The 25,933-nt window shown below is 38.5% G+C and overlaps 1 protein-coding gene across 6 annotated transcripts in view; it reads left to right on the top strand.

Moving 5' to 3' along the window:
* The first annotated feature begins 745 nt into the window (after positions 1-745).
* The window catches only part of ZDHHC14 (zDHHC palmitoyltransferase 14), a 93,553-nt gene continuing 68,365 nt past the window's right edge, over positions 746-25,933 (top strand). For 3 of the 6 annotated variants that reach the window (XM_031504358.2, XM_021532096.3, XM_021532097.3), the window contains exon 1: positions 1,504-2,416. In XM_031504358.2, coding sequence (XP_031360218.1) covers positions 2,166-2,416 — 251 coding nt within the window. In that variant the 5' untranslated portion in view covers positions 1,504-2,165. Of the gene's footprint in view, positions 907-1,502; positions 2,417-25,933 lie in introns of those variants that run through there. The other 3 variants (XM_021532093.3, XM_021532095.3, XM_021532094.3) reach the window with 3 other exon arrangements.

Genomic DNA, 25,933 nt, shown 5'->3' with positions numbered 1-25,933 from the left:
GGCTCCAGCGCCGGCCTTCCGGCCTGACTGAGAGACAAACTCGGACGGACAGCTGCCCAGGAAAAGCGGGACCGTGCACGGGGCACGGTTGCCGCGCAGGCTGGGCAGAGTCTCCGCCCGCCGAGAACCGCCGGTACAGCGCAGCTCGGCCCGGCCCTGCCCCGCCCCGCCGGGACGGCTCGCAGGGCATGCTGGGACTTGTAGTCCCGCGCGACGCCGTCCCGCCTCCGGCAGCAGAACTACAACTGAGCGAAACTACAACTCCCGGCGGGCAGAGGGGCGTGTCTCGGGCGCCGTGTCCGAGCCCGCACGGGGCGGGGGCCGCTGCCGCTAGGTCGGGCCGCGCGGGCGGGGCTTCTCCGTGCCCACCGTTCGCTGGCGGGACTCGCCCGCCTCGGCCCGGTAGCGGCAGCGGGGCGGGACGCGGCTGCCGCCCGGGGCTAACGGCACGCACCGCTCGCGGCTCAGCGGAGCGTGGGGCGGCTCGGCTGAGCGGGAGGCGGCGGCGGCAGTGGGAGCGGGGCTCCAGCGCGGACACCGCTGCCCGGCTCGCCGCCCTGCGCTTCCAGCCCGGCCGGCGGGGAGGCTGCCCGCGGGGAGGTGGCGATGGAGAAGAGTTAGTGCAGTCACCGCGCTCCGGTGGCCGGGGAGAGGGCCGGGCCGGGCCGGTTGGCGCGAGGGACGTGCTGCCCTGTGGCCGAGGAGCGTCTGAGTGACCGGCCGGCCGGGAGCGGCGGAGGGTGCGCGCCCGCGTGGTCCCGTCCCCCGCCGGCTCCTCCCGCGGGCGGGCGGGCGGCCGGCGCTGCGGTGGTTACCGCCTCCCCCTGAAAATGAAGAGGTGGTGGCAGCTGCTGCTTCGGGGTCTGGCTGCCGGGGGGAAACCTGGATAGAGGCTCGCAAAGAAGGGTGAAGAGAAAGTCGCCGCTCTCTGGTTGGCGAAGGGGGAAGCCGGGCGTTTTTCTCACCTTGCTGCGGGGCCAGAGCACAGCGAAGCCGGGGACGCCGGCGGGGAGCCGCTCCTGCGCGCCGGGGGAGGGGGCGGGATGCGGGGGGGGCCCCGGCACCGCCGCGGGCCGTGGGCGAGAGCCTGCGGCGGGGCGGGGTGCGAGCGGCCGCGGCGGCGCTGAGCCGGGCGGCGAGGATGGTGCGGGGAGGGAGAAGTCCTGGCAGAGATCTAGCGGCGGAGAAGCCTCCCCGTCCCCTGCCTCCCAACCTCCCTGCCGCGGGGCCGAGGCGCTGGGGAGCATGAGGCGGCGGCGGGGACCTGTTGTGTAGGGGGAAGCGCGGGCAGGGAGGATGAGGAGGACCCGCTCCCGAAGCGCTGGTGTCTGTCGGCGACCGGCCGTGCCCCGGGCTGCCGCGGGCTCGGGAGAATCCCTTCCTGTGGAGTGGTGACAGGGGAGCTCTGCGCCCCTAGGTCTGCGCGGAGCGGCGGCCGCTTCCCGCTGGACTGCGGCTTCAGGAAGAGGAGAGCTTCAAGTGTTCTTCGGAAGCTGGAGTTGCAGCCTGGTTCCTTTCTTGCCTTTTTTTTTTTTTTTTTTTTTTTTTTTTTTTTTTTCTTATTTTTTTTTTCCCCTCCCCCTTAATGATTTGTTTCGCGTGTCTCTCGAGGGAACGTCTTAGGAATGGTCATTTTTAGCAGTGGAATCTGCTGCGCAAAGGAGGATTATAACAAATCTCTATGAATGATAGACTTGATTGCTAAACCTTGCCTTGACCAACCTTCTGACCCTCGGAGAAGACTCTCAGGGTGTGCGTGGGAAGGAAAAAACCTTCCCATTTGAAAATAAACTTGATTTAAAAAGACTTGATTTTTTTTTTTTTGAAAACCTAATTGATTTATAATTACTTTTTTTTTTCTTTTTGTCCTGTTTTGTGATAAGTTGTTTTTAAAAGGATTGTCCTACGTGGCTGTTTTGTAACTGTTGGAGGAAGGAAGGATCCCTCTCAAGCGTTTCTGATGTGACAGCTTTGGTTTCTGAAGAGTTAAATGGTGTTTGCATGATACACCTATTGCTAGTCCAGTAGCAGACTTTTCATCATTTTATTTGCCTTTTTTATTAACTGGGGCTGGTGGAGAGGGCTCTCTTGGTCAGAAGAATATTTGCACATATATATTTGTATATATTTTTGGTGGGGTTCCCCCCACATTTTACTCTTTCTTGATGACTCCTGGAGGTGGAAGTGGGCCCATGAAAGACTGTGAATACAGTCAGATCAGCACACACAGCTCTTCGTCTCCCATGGAGTCTCCCCATAAGAAAAAGAAATCAGTTCCCAAGAGAAAATGGGAGGTTTTTCCTGGAAGAAACAAATTCTTCTGCAATGGGAGGATCATGATGGCTCGACAGACTGGAGTCTTCTACCTGACTCTTGTTCTCATCTTGGTCACCAGTGGACTCTTCTTTGCATTTGAGTAAGTGACTTTAAAGCCTTCATATATTCCTTCTCCTACTCTAGTTTCTGGCTAAAAGCAAAATTAACATTTTTATTTAGGAGAGGATGCTGATTGAATTCCACCGATACTGATTTATATAATTGAAAATACCATCTGATAAGATGCTGAGGGATGCACAATACAGTTTTGGTTATCATACTCTGTGGAAAACGAATGAGATCTGAAGTTGCTTTTATACCACAGGTTTCCAGCTCTTACTGGTGTTGAAAGAGGTGTGTAAAACAGCAGGTTTGGGATGGCCAGGAAATGATGAGGCTCCTCATGTGTCAATTACTCTTAGAATCTAAACTGGCACATGCAAAAATACTGACCTTTGTCACAGAACTGAATGCAAGAAAGGCAGTTCTTCGTTAGTTTAGTAATTTGGCATGATTTTTTTTCTCTTGATATTTTAATAGCTTGTAGATGAGACTTTGAAGTGAAGAGAAAAAAAAGAGCTGTACAATTTTGTATGTACCTAGCTTTCCACCACTAGGTAACAGCATTACTTTCTCTTTGTGATAACTTGTATTAGAGTTTCATCTTAGTTTAAGCTGCATTTGCTTTGGAGGTTTCGACTGTATTTTTTTTTTTAAGTAAGCTTCTGGTGTTCTTCTAGGGCTCTTTTTCTCAGTAGCTCTGGAATCCTTTTCAACTGTATAAAGTGAACACACAGTGACAGCAAATCAAATATACTGATTTTTGCTCTTATGTTGTAGCAGTTACATTAACTACACATGGCAGTAAAGAATTAGGCACTTGATGTGAGCAACATTGTGTAACTTTTATTTACTTTTATTTAGTTTTATTTAGGAACCAAGTACAAAGAAGTTCACACTGCTAAAACATTTCTTATAAGGATAATTGAGTTATCTTAAAGGGTTAGTGCTCCTTTACCTGCTTTCAGTTATTGTGGTTTGACTTGTGGTAGTAAAATATCTTCAAATTACATTTTTTCTGCAATAAGAACTATTATTTATAACTAAGCTTCAATGCTGCCTCCAGCAATTGTTTTGCTAAGCAGTACAGTTGAAGACGAAAGGTCGTTCATTATTTGGTGTCTTCAAGCAAGAAGATTAGGACATTAACAAACCCTAAATTGTACCTGTTAAATGCAGATCATCTTAACAATAGTGGTAGCAGTAAAGAAGGTAAAAATGCTCAGCAGGTAATGAGTGGCTAAATATATGTGTGAGCTCAGCGGATTGTCATTAGTGGGCTCCAGGTAACTTTAGAGGGGTTTATTAAATGTAAATCTTCTGCAGACATTATGAAGTGGCTTGAGTATCATTTGAGTAGTTGAAATAACACAGGCAATGATGGTATCCACATTGCAAGTGTGTTTACTTTCCTGGGTTTAAACGGGTATTAAAGGTGTAACCTCTAATGGTATGCCAGTATTGCATTAGGACTGGGTGCTACTCTGTTCTGTTTGCCATGATTAAGCTTTTGGAAAGCTTTTCTATGTGGGATGAAACTTCTGTCTGTGTGCAGTCTCATCACCTTCAGCACAGCCTCTGAAGCCTGCTGGACTTCCTGCAGATACCAGAATGTAAATGTAGGATTGAAAGCATAACGTTTTATAATCAGGATTGTACAACTAATTTATTTAGCCACCATTTGCTGTTTATTTATATGTTTTAACTCTGATCTTTCAGAGAGAAATTTTCTTTGCAGCTGCATGATTTAGAACTTAAAGCAGGATTAGCTGCTATCCGTTCATCACCTTCTGATTTCATCACTACTGTGAGTTACGTGCTCTACCAGAGTTGAATTCTCCAATTTCCATTGCATATTTGAGAGTACTTGCAGTGTGATTGACAAGACTTTTAGTCAAGGATTTTCATATATAGTTGGTGCTTACCCTTACTGGCAGTCTTAAAGCGGGGAGAAATCTTGGACTTTTTATAATGGAACTGTATATATTCTGTGTGTGTGTACTGGTCTTGAGTCATTTTGTATCACTTGCACGCGTAAGGAAAATCATAGTAGAGGGTGATAATTGTATTTCATTTTTATAATGATAAGGTAGATTTTGGTCTTTAGAAAGCACTTGCATTGAAAAATTATTACTCATCCTCTGAAGGCTAATTAAAACCCAAATCTAAAGGCTGTGGAATGGTTTTCAGTATGTTTGCAATAGTTAAACTGCAGAGGATTGTTAATGTTAAAAAAAGAGGGGAGTCTCTTGTTGAAGAGTGTTACTTTTAAGTGGTTTCTACTTGTGTTTGTTTCTAGGATTGTGAAGTTACTAAAGTGTCACTGCCATTATTAGCTGATTTGATGATGGCGTTCCTCATTAACCAGCTATTTATTGAATATGACAGAAATGTCTTTCAATCCTTTGTGTACCTGTGGAGCAAAGTGGTTTTAAATGAAAATGTGCCATGTGTGTCTGAAACATAAGGTCAAACTGCCATTGAAGAGGAAAGTACCCTGTATGTTCTTGGAAATGTTTGTTCTTTTTTTTTGCTACAGTGAAAATAAATTATTTTGTTCCCTTTGGTTTTGAAATCTTGAAAATGTGTACTCATGGTTCAAGTCATTCCCTGGTTACAGGCTGGGAAGGGAGGAGGTAGGAAAAATTACTTTGACAGCTAATTCCTTGGAAAGCATCATGCTAACATAAACAGTTGTCTTTTATACTTTGGCTTCATTTGTTCCTTCAGTGTGATTTCCCACCCTTCTATTTTACTCTTGACATCCATGCATCCAGGGGTGTATCTCATGTGCTTTGGAATACTCTTCAGGGAAGAAATACATTTCTCAGAGTCAGCAAATCCTATGTCCAAAAGCAAAGGTGTGTCATGCATCTTGACCTGTATAGCTTTTGACATTGAGTCATGCCTTTGTAATCTTTGTTTCTCTATATTTATGCTTTTGTGCTTTTTTTTTTCTCCAGCTCCTGCTTTCAGCTGGTTTTATTCCTTTCTCTCTGTTAACCTTTATCTCTCATACTTGAAGTGCATCACCACTTCTTCCTTTTATCATTTCACTGTTCTTTTTCATTTTCAAAGAGATAAGCCAGAATTTGCTTAAAAGAAAAACAAGAAACCATGTGTTTTCAAGCAGGTAAAATATTTATAAGTCCTGCTTCCCTCCCTTTCCAAAGGAAGAGATTGCACATAACAACCAGTTTTATTTCTGTAACTTGTTTATTAAATGTAACGTGAATGATTGCAAGCACTTTGGGTCCTAAGAGGGATGCTGTGCTGAGTTGTTTTTAAAAACTATGCCTATTTTAAATTGCTCAAGATGAGGCGCCACAAATTACTAAATTTTTCTTTGAAATTTGGGTATTTACTTTACCTTGAAACTTTTTTCCTAACCCTAACCTTGAGTTATTTAGCTGTTTCTTCTTTTTTTCTTGTAAATTTGGCCTTGTGTTGCATTTTGGTTTTTTCCTTTGCTTTGCACCAGTACAGGGAGATGTATATTTTCCCAGACTATTTAGCGCTCATTTATCAAGGTAGCTGCATTTAAAGCTTAGAAAACAAATTCCTCTCCACAGAGCAAAGATAGCATCTGTAACTGAAGGGCAGATCTGTTGATGTGTGTAGCCAGTTCAACCATTGTATTTACATGTGCATGAAGTCCTTTATTTGTGCAGTAGAGGCAGAACTAACATACTTCATACTTACTGCACTTAGCTAGGTATGCATATTCAAAAAAATAGGAATCTATTATACGTATGGTCGTTTGGGTCTTGTTTCTGTAGGTTACAGGAAAGCAAAATGGATTCTGAGTGACATGTTTAACACAGTAGGATTTGTGAAAGAAATGTATTGTTAAAAGGCAAATCTCATGTGGATGCACAAGATCACAAGTTTCAGAGTGGTGGCTGATGACCTCAGCTGTGTTGCCTCTGAGTGCTGCCTTTCCTCTTGGGTCTTACAGGGCAGGTAGCAGGAAGGAACATGTCTGCACCTGAGCTGCTTCAGCTCAAGCAGGCAAATTAAACTTCCCATAAAACATGGGTTTAAGTGAAGGTGCCAACTGAACTGAGTTGACTCTGGCACAGTCATGTTTTCTTCTGTCAACTTATTTGCAGGGTGAGTGGCTCTGGAAGAAGGTTGAAACAGATGGTGGGATGCTGGAAGGGTTGAAGCAGTGCAGCTTTTCTTTCTGTATATGTGAATCAGAGCTCTATCATTTCTGATACCATTTGACGCTTGCACTGATTCAGCAGGCTGGAGGGGTTTTTAGTTTGTTTGTTTTGAGCTAACATTTGATTTTTTAAAAATTTTTTTGTTTTGTTTTTTAGCAAGCATTTGTGTAATTGCATTTTCTTGCAAAAGATGTATGCTGGAAAATTATTTAAACTGAGGCTGTTTATGTGCATACGTGTGTACAAACCATTGATTTCTGTGCTCTCACAGTTGCTGGCAACCTGCTCCATGCCTCCCACTTTGAAAACCGGTGTGACTGGAGGACATTCATGAGTCACACTTTCTGATGCTGTGTGTGGATTGTTCAATATTGAACTTCTGTGGTGGAGTGGTGTGACTTGCTGCTCACTGTGACAAACCTCTGTGTGTAAACACTGATGTCAGTAAGCTGAGCATTTTCATTGTGGTATCAACAACCCTTCTGTTTTCTGCTCTTGCAAAAAGTGGTCTCTTAGCATGACTCTGTATGCCAAGTAGGTGGAATGTTCATCTAATAACTTCCTTTAAGACAAGTAAGTTACTTGTGTCTCCTGATGACCATGTCCTTAAACTATGAGTTCTTAGAAGAAAGTGCTACCAATACGACTTCAACTGTTAAAGGCTGTTCTAAACTTATAGGGCATTTCCAGTTGAAGATGTCAAAAAGGATTTTAAATCAAAAATCATAATATATAAACTACAATTATTATTCAACAAGGGAACCCGCATCCTTTTCTACAAGGAAGGCAGTCACTGCCTAATTGTGCATGGTGACATAGGTGAGTGCAATATTGAGTAGGTGTTCTTTTCTCCCAGTTTTACTTCATTTGGTTTTTTAAACCTGTCATTAAAATTAAACCAGAGGAGTATTTCTGTTCCTTACTTTGTCATATTATGTATCTCTGATAACTTACTGAAAAATACATGGAATGCAGTAAGTCTAATCTTTAGGGTTTACACTTTGTATTGAGCAAATGATTTCTAAGGGACTGTATGCATTCCAAGCAGAATGTTTATTCTTTGCACTTAATTGCCCTGAAAATGTTAACTGTCAGAATCAAATATCTGCCACGTACTAAGTATATCTAATGCTTTTTTCTTGACAAGGGACTTTTCTTCATTACAAAAGTAGGCTCTCCTGAGTTTCTCAGTGATCTGAGTAAGTGTGTCTGCTGAAGTTTCTCCCTGGCCAAAAGAGTAGTTTTATACTACCATATCTCAAAAATAACACATCACTGAGCAGGTATGTCAGTATAAATGTGTAAACCTGTATTGAATGAATTGTATGATATAAATTTAAATAATTCTGTCCAGAAATTAACTAATGGCATTTGATATTAAGTCATGCACTTCTGTTCAAGACTAGGTCTATTTACATGGATATGGGCAATGATTAAGTGCTTTATTTTTCAGAGTAAAATTCTGTGAGGATAACAGAAGGAAAGACAACCTCTCATGTTTTTAGAAGTCACGACTTCCCCTGAAACTGTAGAACCTTTTAATGGTTTTGTAATACTAACCTGCTTTCCAAAACAGCTGTTAAACAGCTTTTTTTTTCTTCTTTTTTATGAGGCTGTTTGGTTTGTTGGTTTGGTTTTGTTTTTGTTTTGGCTGGGGATTTTTTTTATATATTCAGCTTAGTTGATGGCCTTTATCTGCTGTTTAATGGAGAAGTTTTGAACACTTTTTTATTTTTCTACTTATATTTCTATATTTTTTGTGGAGGTGCAAGGAAATGAAAATAGGGACTATAATGGTATAGTGGTATGTCAGCTTCTGGGATGTTGGCTTCTCAGATACTATATTATTTGGGGATCTTGAGGAAATCATTGTGTTGCTTTGAATCATCAATATACATGCATCTTCAGAGTGAAATGTGAACATTAGTGGTCAACTTTGCCTGATGCCACCTTCCCCTTGGGAAACTCAATCACTGCTGGCTGGTGGGTAATTTTTAGGCTCACCATAAGTGTTGTAGATAGGTGTAAATCCTTACCTGGACTATTTTATACTCATTCCAGAGAAGAGGGGAAAGAGGTAATTTTAATAGTTTAGTTCTTATATATATATGTGTGTGTGTGTGTGTGTGTGTGTATGTATGTGTATATGTATCCTCAAATGTTTACAAATGCTGATGGCTTATACTGCTCTACATCTTCAATCTCCAGGATATGAGTTTTGACTTTGAGTTGTTTGATACAATCTATCTTAATTTATCACTGAAAAGTTTGAGGTTTCTATTGTTATGTGCATATTATGCCTGTTTAATTTTGTCCTTCCCTGAGTAGGTGCTATTGTCCCTTTGTCTGAATGAATATGTTTTAAAGGTATAAAATGTATCTTTTGGAGACTAGAGTAGTCATATTAAATAAATTTACAGTATTGAAATCTCTATCTGTTCTTCTTGGAAGACAGGTATTGTCATGTGGCTATCTGGAAACTGCAGAAATTTTAATTTGTGTTTTAAAGGAAAGATGGTCTTTTTCAGGTGTTTTTTCAAGTTAGTTTCTCAGGAATCATATTATATGTTTAGGTTCATGTAAAGTAGTCTTTTAATTAATGTTGAAAATTAGACTAATTATGCAAAAAATACCTTTGTTGCTATATGATTTAATTTCTGTTTTAGCTGTCATGTTGCATTATTATTTTGTAAATGGCATTTCATGCAAAACCGAGTATCTCAGTGAATATGGATGACCAAGAAATTTTCTTCTGAGTGTGGACAGGGGGAGGGTTGGCAAAATACTGTATTGAAAAATATCTGGGTTTTTTTGTAGATCTTAACACTTAAGTTTTACTTTTTAAATAGTTAAAAACCCCAGCAAAATAAAGTTTCTAATGGAAATTTCTATTCTAGTTCAGCATTGAACTGTTGACTGTAGCACTGAAACACAAACTAATTAATGAGAAAGTGAAAATTGCTGCAGAAGAGGAGAAATCTAAGAATATTTTTAACTTTCTAAACTGTATGCTTGTTTTGAAATGGCCCAGTCAAAAAACCCTCTAACACTAACTGTAACATTTTGAAAAATTGCTTAAAAATTTGAACAGCTTTATCTAGGACATTTTTATTATCCAGATAGGTGATTCTTGCAAGTGATGCTGTAGTAGCTGATGATCACTTCAGGTCCAAGCTACCAGTGAAGGTTTTCACATAGCAGTGCAGCTCATCTTCCATGTGACAAAGGTGATGGAGAAAGGGGGAAAATCCCCTGAAGTCAGCTGGAGCTACAAAAGTTTAACTTCATATAATTACAGCTCATTTGTTTTTCAGAACTTAATACAAAACAGAAAAGTGGGTAAATGTTTTACAATTCAAAGAGACAAATTGAGAAATCAAGATGAAACCTATATGTAATAGCTCCAAATAAAATTCTGTTTATGTTTTGCATGTTGCAGAAGTACTAAGTGATACTAACTTAAAACATACTTATGGAAGGATGCTGAAGTTGTTTTTAAGTTTCACTTTTGGGCAACACATGCCCTGTCCCTTGCTGTGTGGTTTCTATTTGTATTTGAGCTCCTGCTCATACGGCAGTGAATAGGCAAAGGGGCTTTCTGCAGTGTGCATCAGTGGAGCTCCTATCCAAATGGATCCTAGAACTTCAACTGCTAAGTTGAGAGTGTGATATGATTATATATGATGATACAATTCTGTGTATGATCACTTCCATTTCATCAATGTCCATAGGGTTTATTCACTTTAATATGGGATTAATGAGGCCTAATGAGGGCTTGCATAATGAGCTTGGCTAATGAGATCACAGCTGGTTTTGTTTTATGTTTTTCCACCCCTGCTGTCCCCTGAAGTTGCTTACTGGAATGAATACTGTCCGTGTGCATTTATTATAGTAAATATACACAGTCAGTTCAGCTGCTTCTATAAATTTTACTCTTATTTAAAAAAATAAATTATTAGACAAATCAAATAGAATACTGAAAAACAAAACCAGAAAACCTGAGCTCATAAGCGGGTATACATAGAATCTGAAGTTTGTGAATTTCATATTGTAGTTTAAGTGCAAAATAACATTTTTACACTGTCTGCATTGAATTAATCTATGAAATTAGATTGAAGGCTTTAGTATATGTTTCTTATACATATGATCAATATATATCAGCTCTTATGAGCAAGGAGTAAATATATTAGAATGCATTAGTATTTTAACATAGATACTTGGCATAAGACTACAAATTATGAATGTAGATTAAAAACATGGTCAGGAATTGGAAGCTTCCTCTTCCCACCACCTTGCAAAATGAATGCCAATACAAAATTTCCTCGATTTTGATGAATTTTGCATCACCTCTTTTTTGAACTGTATAGCACTGTCTGTATATCAGGAGCTTGCAGTCTTGGTCTTGCATGTCCATTGCACTTGTGAGGTACCCCACTGGTTTTGAATGCCATGATTCCAGGCAGAGAAGCAAGTGTCAGATCAGCCTGTGCTTACATTTTGCTGGCATGCTTGTTTGTGCACGTGGTGTAGGTTTTCATGGCACATCTATGCATGTTCCTTAGTAAACACTTTTATTAGTAAAAAGGGTTTTCTAGTGTTCAGTTGGTATATGGAAGAGTTAGAATTGTTCCTTATTTGGAACTGTGTAGAGCAGTTGAAAGTACTGTGAAGCAAAATAAAAGCTGTAATAGCTATGATTTCTCTCTCGTCAGCATTACAACTCATTAATAAACTTGATTCTTGTGAGTGTGGTTTCCTTAGAGCTGAAGCTTATTATGTGGAAGCTCATATGATGAAAGAATACAGTTTTTTAGATATTTTTGTTATTTAACGTGATTTGAACTCTTTCCAGGGCTGAGAGGCACTGGGTGTGGGAACATCAAGTAAACTCTATCATTAGTCAGGGTAGATGGGTTCATGAAGTGTACTGCATGGTGTGATACCAAGGATTGCAGTGCACACTTAAAAGAGCATGTTCACTGCTGATTTGCTTCAGTCATTAGTTTGGAGAAGAGAAAGCTCATGGGGAAATCCTATTTAATAAGTACCTCACTGTGGAGAGGGAATGAAAAAAAAGAGCCATGGACCCCTCTCAGTTGTGTTCAATGACATGACATAAAATAAATTACCTTAAAAACAAAAGAAAGAAGGGTGGAGTTTTTGGGGTTATTTCTTTTTCTTATTTAGTCTGTTTGCCTGTTTTGTTTTGATTTGTGTTTTTTTTGGTTTTTTTTGGTGTGAGGATGATTTGGCATGGGAATAGGTTATCCAGTGAATTTATGGACACGCTGAAAACCAGCCAGATATAGACCTGAGCAATCTCCTCTAGCTGACCCTGCTTTGATCTGGAGAAGTTAGACTAAATTTTCAGAGTTCCTCAGCTGCTCTGTGTTATCTTTGAAAAACAGATAACTTACCATAACACAGCAAAGCAAGATGCTTTTCACCTAGCAAGATAATTTTAATCTTGTTTTGATGACTCATTTATCACCTGCATACTTTGAGAACTTCAGTTTTATCTAGTCGTAAAATATGAACCTAAAGTCTCAGTCTAACAGAAGTGAAATTCATAGCTGTTCTTTCTGACCCTTCTCTTTTCTCACATTTTAATGTGGCTTTCTCAGTTCAAAGTGCATTTTCTAATGGTTTTTGGAGGTTCTTTTCCTGCTTTTTTTGCTTTGTCCTCTACTACTCATCTGGTTTTTGCTGATTTATAATTAGCATTTTCTTTTCTTATAAATAACAGCATTAAGTTTTAATAAATTTCATACAGAAGAATGTCTCTGTATACAGTTGTTCCAGCAGTGATACATGTTCAGCAGGTTGTCTTAGTCTTGCTTTCGTAAACTTTTCTCTCCTTCCATCAATATTCCTAGACACTTGTTCACTTTTAATAGGCTAAGATCACTGTTGCTATAGAAGGGGTGTGAAGGCAGTAAAGTTGAAAGACCTAATTTTTCCCTTTCCATAGTCATAAAAAATGAGCATATCTTTTTTTTTCCCCTGTAATCTGTGTTGTTTGCCTATATCATCATGCAGGTATGTGAAATCATGGGGTCTGTCTCCTAGTGCTTGAGCCAGGTCCAAAAGTCCTTTGGATCCTGCAGGTTCAGCTTCCTTCTTGAGCCTGCTACTTGACAAGATCAGTTTCTGTTCCTTAAATGATAGTGTGTTCCAGCTTCAAAACTCCTAGATATGAATGAAATGACTTGCCTGAAAAGCTGCTAAAGGTGGATTAGTTATCTTTGGGGAATGGAAAACACCCTAGATATGTCAGATTAGTCCAAGATCCCTTTAAAGGGTGATTTGCTTAAAAAAATCAAATGTGTAAATAATTCCAGCACGGCAGCTGCCCAGTTCTGGATTAAAAACTGGAAATAAAATAATAAGAGAAGAAAGCTTAAATGATACAGAGTGTATTTTATTGAAGCAAAATATATATATATGAATTTTTATGTTCCATAGCAGCTGTCAGAATTAAGTTTCTCCAAGGCTGGTGAAAGCCAAGGGGACATCTTCCCATACCACATATCCAAAGCACTGTTTTTTTAGAGTAAACTTCATGTCTGTATACCTGCCTGCTTTCTTTGAGAGGCCAGCAGTTGACATTCTCTCGAGAATTCAAACAACTCTCAAGAGTATTTTATAGGAGCATCCTAGTTTCCTTTCTGTTTACAAGTCTCCATTGCAGGATGATAAATCTGATGGTTGTAGAGTGCTGAAAAGGATGGACCCACCTTTTCCCTTCTCCAGGCCTCTGATGTCAAATGTCACTTCTTTTGTCTTGTTCTGCTGTTTTCCCCACCCAATGGTGAGCCATTTCAGGGAGTTCTCTTCCTGCACAAAGATTGTCCTTCCCTTCTGCCCGCACAAAGAAAAGCTTTCTGCTGCTTTAGATCACTGAGCTGAATCTCTGAAAATTCAGAAAAAGATGTTATTACTAGTGGGAGGCAGGAGGTTGTCAGATCATCTCCACTGTGATTTGGAACTGTATCCCAGCTTTAGGAAACTTGTTGTCTTGGCTCTTTGGCATCTGTGAGGGTGTGAACAGAAAATCTTAGTTGCTTAATGAAAATCTACAGAGTTCAGACTTCTTAATCATTCTTTATTTCTGAAGTAACTGGGTTGTAGTTTGTAGAACTTGAACTGCAGCATCTTTCAAATAGCACCCCTTAGTTGTTCATGTCTTAGAGACTTTTTTTATTTTTAGAAGATATCCAAATTGTAACACAACACAGGGGCAGTAACTGAAGCAGTGTTTCTTCCTGCATCATTTCTTGGGTAGTCTGTGTTCCCTGTTTCCAGACTGCAGAGCCAATGCATTGTATTGCATTTGATAGCAGAGCCTGTGGAAAGCTCCACGAATGCTTCTTGACTGTAGTCTTTATAAAAACAGCTGAGTTAGCTCAAAATATGCTAAACTGAACCGGATGGGAGTATTGTCAATCCTTGCCATTTCTCTGAGGTAGCAAACAACATAGGAAATAGCATGTTTCTTCACAGTCCCATTTATGTTTTGTTGGTTTGTTTACTATTGTAAATGTTGAAACTTTCATTCTAGGAGGTTGAAGGAAGGACAATAAAGCAGTTAATGGAAATCTGAACATGCTGAATACAAGAGACTGTTGGAGTCTATGTCTCTAGTCACAGTGAGATTAAAAAATGGCCTTTAAAATGAATTTGTTAAATAAGACACCTAAAGCTAATTAGAGCAGAAGGAATTGTCTATAGAGCAGAAGACTTGGAAGAAGTTGTGGACTGAACTCTGACAGAGATTAATATCATTCAATATAAGATCTTGAAAGGATAATCATTCTTTTACAAGACCCAAAGCTCAGAAGACTCTCTTCACCTTGAGGTGTGGAGGCTTAGAGTCTTCTCATCACTGATGAGGTCAGTGTTCATCTTTAGAGTAGAATTTGGAATTCTTTTCCTCTACAGACTATTTTAGGATCAAGCTGCACTGTACATTGTTTTTAATACTAGCCTCTGAAAGCTGGAGTCTCTTTTCCCATACTTGAGTATATCACAAGTAGTGTGCTAGAGGGCAGAGGGACATTTCAGAGGAAAGCCTATAAGGACTGAGTGGAGTAAAATAATTTTGGTTTTTTCCTCAGCTCATACTGGAGAAGAGTTTTGGAAACAGGCAATTGACTATGAATGTGAAAATCCAAACAGTCTGATATGTGAAAAACAACTGACATACTTGAGTCCCAGTAAGTGAAACTGTTATGGGCTGATATCCAGCTTGATTGAAAGGTAAACGTGCCCTTCCCAATGCACATACCTTTCTATTATTGCATCCTAGAAAACTTTAACCAACAGTTCAGGTTGCTAAAGGATAGTCTGAAGGTGCATTTACCCAGTTGACTGTTCTTGGTGAGAGTAAGTTTATTTTCTGTTCTGAAACTTTTATAAACAGTTGTTGGCACTAGTTCTTGCTGTTGCAACAAAGAAATGCCTTCTGCAAAAGGAGATCAAAAGTTTGTTGCTTCTTAGTTCAATACAAAAGTGACATTTTATTGAAATAATACTGTCACATACAATAATATTTTAATTTCAGCTTTAGTGCAAGTATTATTTCTGACTGCACAGTAAGGGTCAAATATATAGGGAGCATATAATTTGTTACTGGAGTTGATCCCCACAGATAAGATTTGCATAGTTCTGTTATTCATTCAGAATGAGTGCAACCCTAGGCCAGCTAGACTTGTCCTCATATTTTGATGGAAAATGGACAGTTTTTGAAGTTTGTTCAATACATGCGGATGAGTTAGGAGTTGAGGGGGAACAAGGAGCAGAGAAGAACTGAACTCTATAGTATTTGCTTCTGAAAATAAATTTAATATGCTCAAGGGAAAGCTATTTCATTTTCATATTTAGTTAGTACCTGTAGGTAAGACAGTAATAACTTTGGATACACATGCTGTACTTTTCAGTTGTTACTGCATCCAGTACTGTAGACATAGTTGGACTGTACTCTTAAGTTGCTTATGCATGTTGTGTCCTATCAACATCCCTTTCACTTCAGAGCCTGAAAGTAAGAAATAAACATATGAAAAATAGATGTGAATAGATACAAAATGTTGACAAGACTTGTGATGAAACACTGACAGTGTTCATCAGTCCTGCTTCATCAGTGCAGAGTTAAGAATGCTGGGAATGACAGCATTCATATGACTCCTTTGGAGTTTTATTATTTATATATTTGTTTTAAGAGGAGGTCAGGAAAAAGAACTGTAATAGACACCTGTACTGGTAGTGCTTCAAGGTTTCAAATTATTTTTGGGGTTTTTTTTGGGGTTTTTTGTTTTGTTGTTTTTTTGTTTTGTTTTTCTATCCATAAATACTCTTCCCTTTTCTTACCATTCTTGATTTCTCTTGTGGTAATCTTTCATGATGGGGAAGCTCTGTAGCTCTGATCAGCATTGTTCTTTTTTTGACTTCTAGTGTGATAATGGTGAGAGAAAGACCTGGGAGGCTGGCTTGCAGGTTACATGTAGAAGAGATAGTGGGTTATTCTGACTCTTGGTTATACATAGGCAGGAGTCTGCAAGTGTGGTGGTCTCTCAAAGGTGTGTGTTGTGTTGTCTTCATAAAAGTACAGACATTTGCCAAGAATTTGATTTTTAACAAGTAAAGTCTGATATCTGTGCCTATGCTGAGCATGCCTCTGAGGGCAAGGCAGAACTCCTTCACTGAAGTTACGGTTTTGAGTAATGCCAGCCTAATTGGTAGCACAGCTGGTTTTGGGAATTAAGCTCTGCTCTGTGGGGTACTTTCATCTGTGGCTGTAGGCAGCATAAATGAAGAAACTCTTTAAATTGCTTCATTCACCATTTGCCTTCTAGTTTCTGCAATCTCAAGTTCCGTATAGTGTTATTATGCAGAAATCATCTTTGTGTAAACTCCAGAACTATCCCATGTAAAGGTGTAAGGGAAGCAGATTCTCTGGGGGCATTTGAGGTAGAGGTCTTAAAACTGAAAGGCATATGACAAAAGAAGGGGAGCCTGGCAGAAGAGTATCAAATTTAACTTCTACAGGCATGCTGGCATTTTATATCATTTTGTCAGTCTTGAATGTAGCAATCTTAACAGTTTGTTTTAGAATGGCTTTTCTGTGTGTAATTATTTGACCGGTAAGTGCCCAAACAGGCACTATTTCTGTTCTCCACATACTCCCTCCCAAATCATTATCTTCTCTTCTTTTCTCTTATATGTGCTTGCATGTGCTTGCTCTTTACTGTTACACTCTGTGGATTGGTGCTTCTTCCTCTGGGTCTTTTCAGAGAGCCATAAAAGGGGCAGCACTGCCTCTTCTGCTCAACAGTGTAGTTACTCACTGTAGTTACTGGAAAATCTGGGAGATGTTCTTTGCAGGCAATAGAGTACATTTGTGAATGAATAAAATTGGGTGTTCTGCACAGGAGGTTACTTCTCTGCTGTATAAAACAAGGTGGCTTGATGCATCACCTGTTTTTAATGTGGTACCTAATGCATTTTACAGAATACTTGATCAAGTGTGGCTAAATGCTGCTTGTATAGGAATAAAAATATAAACCCTGCTTTGTAACCCTAAATACTGATACTGCTTTTGAGTCAAAGTTCTAAGCAAATCGCATAAGTGCAGTTGTTTGATTTAACTACACATCAGTAGTGAAACATGTGGTGTACGAAAGTGACTGGTGAAACTGCCTAGGTCTTGATGACATGGAATTCATAGCAAATGTAGGTTAGCAAGGTCCATGACATTATGTTTTTCAGTGTTTACACTTTTCATTTTGTGACTGTTTTATGTGCTTAAGATACTGTTCTTCACAAGGTAATGTAATGCAGATGGTTTGATAATTAGGCACTCCAGGCCTCTATTGATTGATTTTGATTTTCATATTGTAGTGCTTCAGAACCTTCTTGTTTGCTATAATTTTTTGTCATTACTTCCAACACAATTCTTGTGTTCTGATTCTGACAATCGGCTTTCATTTGTGCTTTTTATATATCAGCATTAAATATTATTTTTTTGTTTCGTTTTGAAAGTGCAGAAAACTTACTGCTTCAGCTTTGGTCATATATCATAGTTCTAAATTTATTTTCAGTTTGTAAGATGACTCTACCTTTTGAGTAGACAGCTTGTGTTGACTGAAGTGGACTAAAGTTCATTTACCAGTGGAGGAAAGTGAGGAGATCAGCTTGGTTCTCTGGTGACAGCATTGGTCTAGTATGGATAAAAAAAAAGAATAAATACATCCAAGTAGTGTTTAACTGTAAGTAGTAGTTGTAAGAGGGTCAGGCGTTGATCAGACTACAGACAACTCAGAGGTGTGTGCATGTGTGTGAGAGACATGTAGGATGAAAATGTTTGCCCCAGTACAGATTTTTTTCAACTGTTGGTCAGCAGGCACAAAACCTAGTTAATACTAAACAGCTGTCAGGATGGAGAAGCAAAACTACTTTGCTGATTGTTGTTATTTATTATTCTAGTCTGACTTGGGTTAGATTTTTTTGCAGTAAGATTGGCACTGGCTGCTTCCTCAGCTAGTTATGAGGGCTCCCTGCCATTTTGAGTTTATTTTTCTTGCACAAAGCCTGGGAAAAAAGATGAACCTTGTTCTGAAGGTCACTATGTCCAGCTGTCTTTTTGAGCAAGGGGAGTGCTGTCTTTTTGAGCAAGGGGAGTGAATGCATTTCAGAACTACGGACCTTTCATATATAATATTGTGCCACTGACTGCCCTCATTTAAAGCAAAGACCCACAGGACTCTGAAGGGATTGCAGCAGTGGTGGAAATGAATGAGGAGCATGTATTGTTAAAGTAGCTGGATGCCATGGATTCTTGTATTGGCAGGTTTCTCTGGAGTTCTGGAATTTTAAGAAAAAATTCATCCACAAACAAATCTTTTCCTTTATTTATTTGATGACAGCAGAGTTTTAAAGGAGTTATCTTTTTCTTCTGATAAGACATCAACTAAATTTTACTATTGTTTGTGATTTTTGATACATGAGGCTGTCTGCTAGGTGAGCTTGAGTCCAGTAATATCTATCTGTCTCTCATGGTTGTGGACACAGTTGTGTCATCAGTTTAATAAAGGTATATCTGTAGGGTGGAGTTGGAGTTTGATACATGAAAAGGAGAAAATGGCCACTGACAGATGCAATATTTGATTTGATTTTTTTTTTTCTTTTTGACTGGGGACAAACTACATCCTTTACTGAGAAGTATCTGACATGTAATTGTGTTCTAGAAATGTGGTGTTTAGCACAATTCATGCTACAAATTGAAGGCCCACTCTAAGGTCTTGTTAATTACAACCAGAAATATCTTTTGGGAGGCACAGTATTTTAAGATGGTATCTTCCCAGTTTTTTTTCCTACAGCCTACTTTGTTTTTCATATGCTTATACTTAAAATTGTTCTTCAGAGTCTCTGTTTTCAGTTTGTATTCTGCCAGTAGGACTAACATAGTCAAACCAAACCATTCAGAATAGTACATTTCTCCTTGCAGCATTGCTTGGTTAGATGCAGGATAACAATTCAACAAATTGTGTGCTTTGTGTTGTGCAAAACAACAATGCAAAAATTTGTAAAAATAAACCTATTCTTAATGAGGGACACTGAACTATGACAAACAGGGCTTTAATAATCCATTCAGAAACCAGATTAGATCAGATTATTTTCAGATTAGAATGATGTCTTCACATATTTAGAAGATACCACAGGCAATATTTATGATGTGTACAAAAATTTTAAATCCTGCTAGTGTCAGTGTAGACTGTTACTGTAGATCAGAAGAGGCATGTATTTCATTACTTGAGCATGTTGCTTTTACTTGAGAACTCACTCTCCTTCCTAATAGTCCTGATGGACCATGGCATTGTAATATACAGGCCTATATATATTATAATGCCTATAGGCATTATTATAATGCCTATAATAATCAGCCAATATAATGGAAGATACTGTATTTCCTTGGGTATTGCTTTCCTAACAATGGGTAGGTTAGGTTGTTAAATTGAGAAATGTTTTGAATATTTTTGTTTCAATTTCCTAAACACCTTTGCTTTTATTTGTCTCAAAAATTGAGAACCCATCACTAGAACTGGCAGTTTTCTTAATCACAAGAATTTCTTCCTTCTCTTCTCCTTCCCTCTCATGACCTCAGGTAACTTAAAAAAGGCTGGGGTTTATTTTAGTCAGAGAGGATGATGGTGAGAAAGTTACATTTATTCCTTTGGTTATGTAGAAGTATGATAAAAAAATAGTTCTCCACATTGTTTAGGATGTGACAGGACATTGTGACTTTTAAGTTGCAGGAGGAAGAATTCAGGTTAAAGCTTAGTAGACTTTAGGAAAAAAGAACCTTTTCCAAGAACAAGTATGGATGAGAACTGAAATAAATTTCCTAGGAAGATTGTGGAATTGTCATCACTAGAAGTTGTTTGCAAGGCATGATAAATTTGAAGTGATTTGTGATCTTTTCTTGAAGAAAAGTAACTTCCAAAGATGGTTCCACTGCCATTATTTATGAATATATCTATGAAATACTAGAAGGATTTTATCTGGAACTGTTGTTTTTCATGTCTTTATTAATAATGCAGCACAGCTGGGGATTGAGAGGAGTGTGCTGTATATTGAGTAGAATATAATTATGTCAGTTATGTAATACATTCCAACTATTACTACATAGAGGTGATATTAGAAAGTGAACTTTGAAAAACAGAGATGCTGTTGTAACTCATGTAAAAATTTTTAAAGGAACCTACAATCTAGAGTTTAGAGTAGTCATAGTTGACTATTTATGCGTGAAGAAATCAATATAAATATTCACTGCTGTCTTAGGAAAAGTAATTAATGAAGTATGATATCAAAAATTTCATAGGTTGCCAAATTGATTGGATAGTATTTTCCGGTCTTAATACATTAAAAAAAATCATTTTCTTACAAAGCATAATCTACTTGTCTGTTCATATTAATCATCTAGTTGTAAATGTATTTTATTGTTAGTAGGAAAAATCACGCCCCTCCTAGTGAACATACAGTTTGCTTGTTTGCCCACTAAGGTAATTCATTAGTCTATTTCTTGCAGAGCCTATGGGGTTTTTGAAACAGATGGTATTGTAGTCCTGGGCATATTTTTTTCAGATGTCACCTGTGACATGTATTTTGTTGTAAGACAGAAGAGTTGGGCCCCTTTATTCCCCCTGGAAGAATAATGACAGATGAGAAGAGCTTGGTGATGCCCACAGCTTCTTTGATGGCTAGAGGTAGGCTGGATCAAGTAATTAGGAGTGGTGTTTAGCTCTTGCCTGCCTGATTCCTTGAAAAGTGTGTGCATAGTTTCTGGGAAGCCCTGGAGCTGTATATGTACACTTATCAGCTGTCTTGACATGTGGCATGGAAAGGGCAAGTACCTACAGCCATATTCTGCTGCTGGGGAAGCTTGTAAAGTTACCTTATTAAAGACTGTGTGATCCGGTATCCTAAATTTATTGAACTAAGATCAAAGGTAGGGTGAAACTTGCAAAACTTCCAAAGGCCTTCCATGTGAGTTACTGAGCTCTAAATAGGTGAATTTCTAAATTATAGTATGTGTAATGACCTTCCAGTGAGTTTCAGTAGCACTGACAAGAGATATATTAAAAATCAGTAGTGTGTGAAAATGTTTGATATGGACTACTAAAGTAAATGCTTATGGAATCTGTTCACCTAAATTTTAATGAACTAGTACTTAGAATTATCTTAGCAGGTTTACCTGTCCTGTGTTAGCTTTGGAATCTGAATGAGTAATGAAAACCTCAATTTAGCCAGGTAACTTAGAGATAGACAAAGACAGGCAAGGAAAGCATAGGCAAACAAACTGCAGAACCAATCTTGAGTTGACTGGCAGGACAACAGACTGACCTACAATGGCATGTGGAGGGTGGCTTGTTTCTCTTTCACTGGTGAAGTACATTTGGGACAAGACTTTGTGGAAATAATCTTTTAAATACATGTGAAACCAATTTGACAGTGAGAAAACACCTGGGTCTTGCAGCATGGCTGTAATTACTATGCTTTATTTGAATGTTCAAATAAGTAATTTGAATAGGTGACAGCCACCTCTGAGCCGGTTGTTTTGCAGACCTTTGGCATCTTGTTTGTGTGCTGTAGATAGTTCCCACTCACTGCTGCTGATAGTCTCTAACAGTATTCAACAAGCAAAGACCAGCTGACCTGGTCTGTTGGTTACAGGTCACTTGTAACTTGTTTCCTAAGGTGTGGAATCCTGCCCTCTTGCTACTCTCTATCTGACCAGGCCTGTGATGCTGCATTAAAAAGGAGAGAGAAGAGCTCTGTGTTATGTGTGGATGCCAAACTGTTTTACTTCATGTGTGCTTCTATTTTGTGGCTGTAATGTTTTATGTTACAAAAAAAAAAAAAAATACTCAATGTTTATATGGTAACAGTAAAGTTTTCACAGTTGAATGTTAAAAATTTGTGGGATAGGAATGGATCATAACTGCCTGGTATCATATTAATTGTGCACCTGTCTGAGGAGGGAAAAAGGCTACCTGTAGATTGTAAGTTCAAGTATATTCCTCCCCTCCCCACCTCATGCCTGTTAAAAAATACTGCTTTTGAGGCATCCTCTTCACTGTATGAAAATTTTAAATGAGTTTCTTTGTAGGCCTGCCCTGTTTCCTGACAGTGGGATTTTGCAACTAATTTCACCTTTGTCCTGTTTTGTTGGGTTTTCTTCCCTTTTTTTTTTTTTTTTCCTAAAGTCTGATATACTGTGGAAATGACAAATTTAAGGTAAGTAGTGTTACCTATTTTTCAGATATGGTAGTTTAATTGATTGTAGACTTTATTGAGGTAGTGTGTAGAAATAGGAACATATTGCTATGGGTGATGCTAGACAAATCGATTAGGGCTTGGTGTTGCCCTTACCCATTTCAGTTGGTCCTTCCAAGGAGTTCATAATGTTTTCTGAGAAATGGAATTAAAATTGGTACTGGAATTGTTACTCGGATATGTTTGAGAATTAGCCAGTGGAAGGGATGGGTCGATAGTTCTCCTACCATCTTTCTTCTGCTTCCATTGACTGATAAATATACATTTTTAAAATCATTAATATTAGCTGACATGATTTGTATCTCAGAGATTAGAAGATAATGTATCATGCAGAATAAAGATACGATACTTGCAATGGTTTGGTTCTAAATTCATAGCTATGCTTCCATAAAGTTTGTGTGTGTTTATCAATAACATAATGTTCTATTTTTTCTGTTAACTACTTGAATATATTTTATTGTGTTTAATATTTGACAGAAAGCACTTCAATTTTCTGTGAATCTAGGAATATTTAGTCATACATCAAAAGATTTATCTACTTGTAAATATTAGGAATACTTGGAAAAATTACCTACTTAGTAGATACTTCATTGTGATCGACCCAAAGTCATGTAGTAGTCTTTATTCCCAGTTGGTATTTTCAGGTGTATAACTTCAGATTTGATGAAAACTTTGTGTTAAAGAGACCTAGGTGTCTCAGTGCCTTTAAGCCAGCAGGGAGTTTCTTCATGTATTTTGCCTTTTTTTTTTTGTAATGCACTATGTAAATAGTCATCATAGCTTGGACTGGCATGTGACTTAGAGCACTTTCTTTGATGTACACTTCAAGACTGCTTTATTTACTTTGTTGAGGTTTTTTGACAATAACTTAGGTTAGATTTAGGCCTCATTTTGTAGTGCATACTATTGGTAAAATTAATTGGGAAGTCTGCTTCTTATATGTCATTTCATAATGATAGCATTATGTCCTTGTTATTTTAGATCAAAAATATAGTCACCAGGGTACTTCTCTTCCTGCTTTGGCAGCTGTTAGCATACTTGGTTTTCATCTGCAAGCTTTAACAACGTCACAGATTTTGATTCTGGAAAGTGAGTGGACTAGATTGTTTTGTGTTTCCAAAAGCATTGATTTAAAAAATTCTTACAATTCTTGGGAAAGAGAAAATAGGTCATCACTTGAATAATAGCTAGTTTCATTGCCATTGAAAGATACTAATATTTCTGTGAGTACTATCAATTGCAGAATTCTGCAAAGAGACAATGACTAACTCCTTTGATATAAGACAAAAGGTCACAAAATCAATTATATGTGGGACTTGTGGGGGTTGTTTGTTTGGTTTGTTTTTAATCTACCATTGCAACTTTTAAGGTTTTCATTTTTCATTAGGTTTACACTGAGTAATTGCTGGCATAGTTAAGGCAGAAACAAAAACTTTTTGATGGGCAAGTTCATTATTTATCACATGCTGCCGGTTCTTGTGTTTTTTTTAAATCCCATGTGTATCTTTTCTAATTTTAAATATTTTGCTTAATTCTACACTTCTGTATGTTATAAAAGATTTTTTTAATGCAAAATATTTTCTGAAGTACAGTCTTCTCTCGAGATCTGAAAAGTGCAAATTGAAATTACCTTCCGATCATTTTCCTAACTTAATAAAAATCTGCTACAGAGGCCTTGAATTTTCTTTCACTGATTTTCCTAAGTTAAGGAATGCAAGTGCAAAGTAAACATTTCTTCCAGGTTTTTCTTTGGAGTTTGTTGTCTACTAATTTGTTGCTGATTTAATGCAGCAACATGCCAGATACTTCAATTAATTTCTTTTGTATGCCTCTCTTTTCTTTTATTCATTTAAGAGTGATCTGAAAGACTTTGAAATTAATCAGAATGGGTATCTGCAGGGTATTCTGGAAATCCAAATCAAGTTTGCTTTGGGTATCTTTTGGAATATGGATTGTTTATATGTCTTGTATGTGCTGTAGTTGGGGTCTGAATAGATCCTGTACTTTGGCTAGCTGATCCAAGATTATGCTGTATGGAATTTGTTTAAATAGATCTGGGTCTTCATTTCTAGCAGATAATGAAGATTATATTAAATCAGCTGTAAAATCTCCTTTGCAAATGAGCCAGTCTGACGTTCTTCTCAGTGGAAAAATAGCATAACTTCTCAGGGTGATTTTTTGATACAGACTATTTACAATATAAGCAGTATGCATGGAAATACTATTTCATTTTTGCCATGTCTCTCTTAAAAACGTTTCTGGAAAGAGCCCAGGTGTTTTCAGTATTTGTTTATGGATGAGATTATCCAAAGATAAGGGCAGGGAGAGATGGGACTATAAGGACAGTTCATTTATAAACCTCAAAAAAAAGATCAATGTGCCTTAGTGAGTTGGAGCTGACTAGGAGCAAATATAATTGCGGAAGACACAGAATAGCATAAAACCTATTGCTATCTTTGTATTGGCAACTCAGATACATCTGACTGTGCAGGTCTTGATCTCTCAGCCTCTTTCAGTGATATCTTACTGCAAGTATCTGGCAACTCAGGTTTAGAAAGACTAAAACAAAACAGCCTCCTCTTTCCACATCTTTGAATAGTAGCAGTAAATGTACTTCCTGTAGATTTTTAGCTTGTTAGCATTGAGTGATGGCCACTGGACATGGAATGACACAAATGGATTTCCCTGACTTGCCTTTTCTCATCTGTGATGGCAATAACTGCAGTAGATTTTGGTCTTGTGTGTAGGCAATGGGAAATAATCTATTACTTGAGTGTTTTGTATGTGTAGCCCCCAGCTCCCTTGCTACTTGTGCAGTGGTTAATTTTTGGTGTCCTGCCAGGTGTTTGCTGGGATTTAGACATTTACAGGGGAAGAGAGATTTGTAAAATGTCCACTGTAAACTCACAGAAAGGTATATAGGAAATACAGTTATAGATGACATGCTTTATATTTGTAGAAATGTTTATAGAGGATGCTGTGGTTTTCCGAATTTTGCTGAAAGGGTGTAAAGGCTACCTTTGAACATGAAGGAAAACTAATTTGGGATTATTTTATTTAATGGCTGTCTGTAGACCCTGACATCTTTTTGTGGAGTCCTGTCCTGAATTAATCAGTAATATCTATGGTCAGGAGACTAAAGATATTAAAGCAAGTCTACTTAAAGATGAGGAAGTAGTTTGAGCAATTTTGTGGACCAGTTGTAGTTTTTATTAACTGAGCATGTTTTAGTGCTCCTTTTCAGAGAGCAGGAGTCCAGATCCAGGGATTCTTCTGAATACTGTAATTACTAAAAATATGCTCTTGCATAGTTGCTTACAGGAGAAAGCAAATGTTTTTCTTTATTATAGTCAGCAGAAATATGAGTAACTCCTATCAAAGGAAGAATTACTCCAAATTATTATTTTGGATGTGTCAGTCATTCTACAGGGTAAGTAAAGAGTAGCTTGTTTTGGCACAGTTTCTTACTTCATAAATTTAGCCTTGTTATCAAAATTGGTTTCCTCCTTCCATTCAGGCAAGGAATTACATTACATCATACTTGACAGAAATGCAGC

Source organism: Lonchura striata, chromosome 3 (assembly GCF_046129695.1).
Source record: "Lonchura striata isolate bLonStr1 chromosome 3, bLonStr1.mat, whole genome shotgun sequence".
In the NCBI taxonomy this organism is placed as follows: domain Eukaryota; kingdom Metazoa; phylum Chordata; class Aves; order Passeriformes; family Estrildidae; genus Lonchura; species Lonchura striata.
This window is presented reverse-complemented; position numbering and strand designations above follow the sequence as displayed.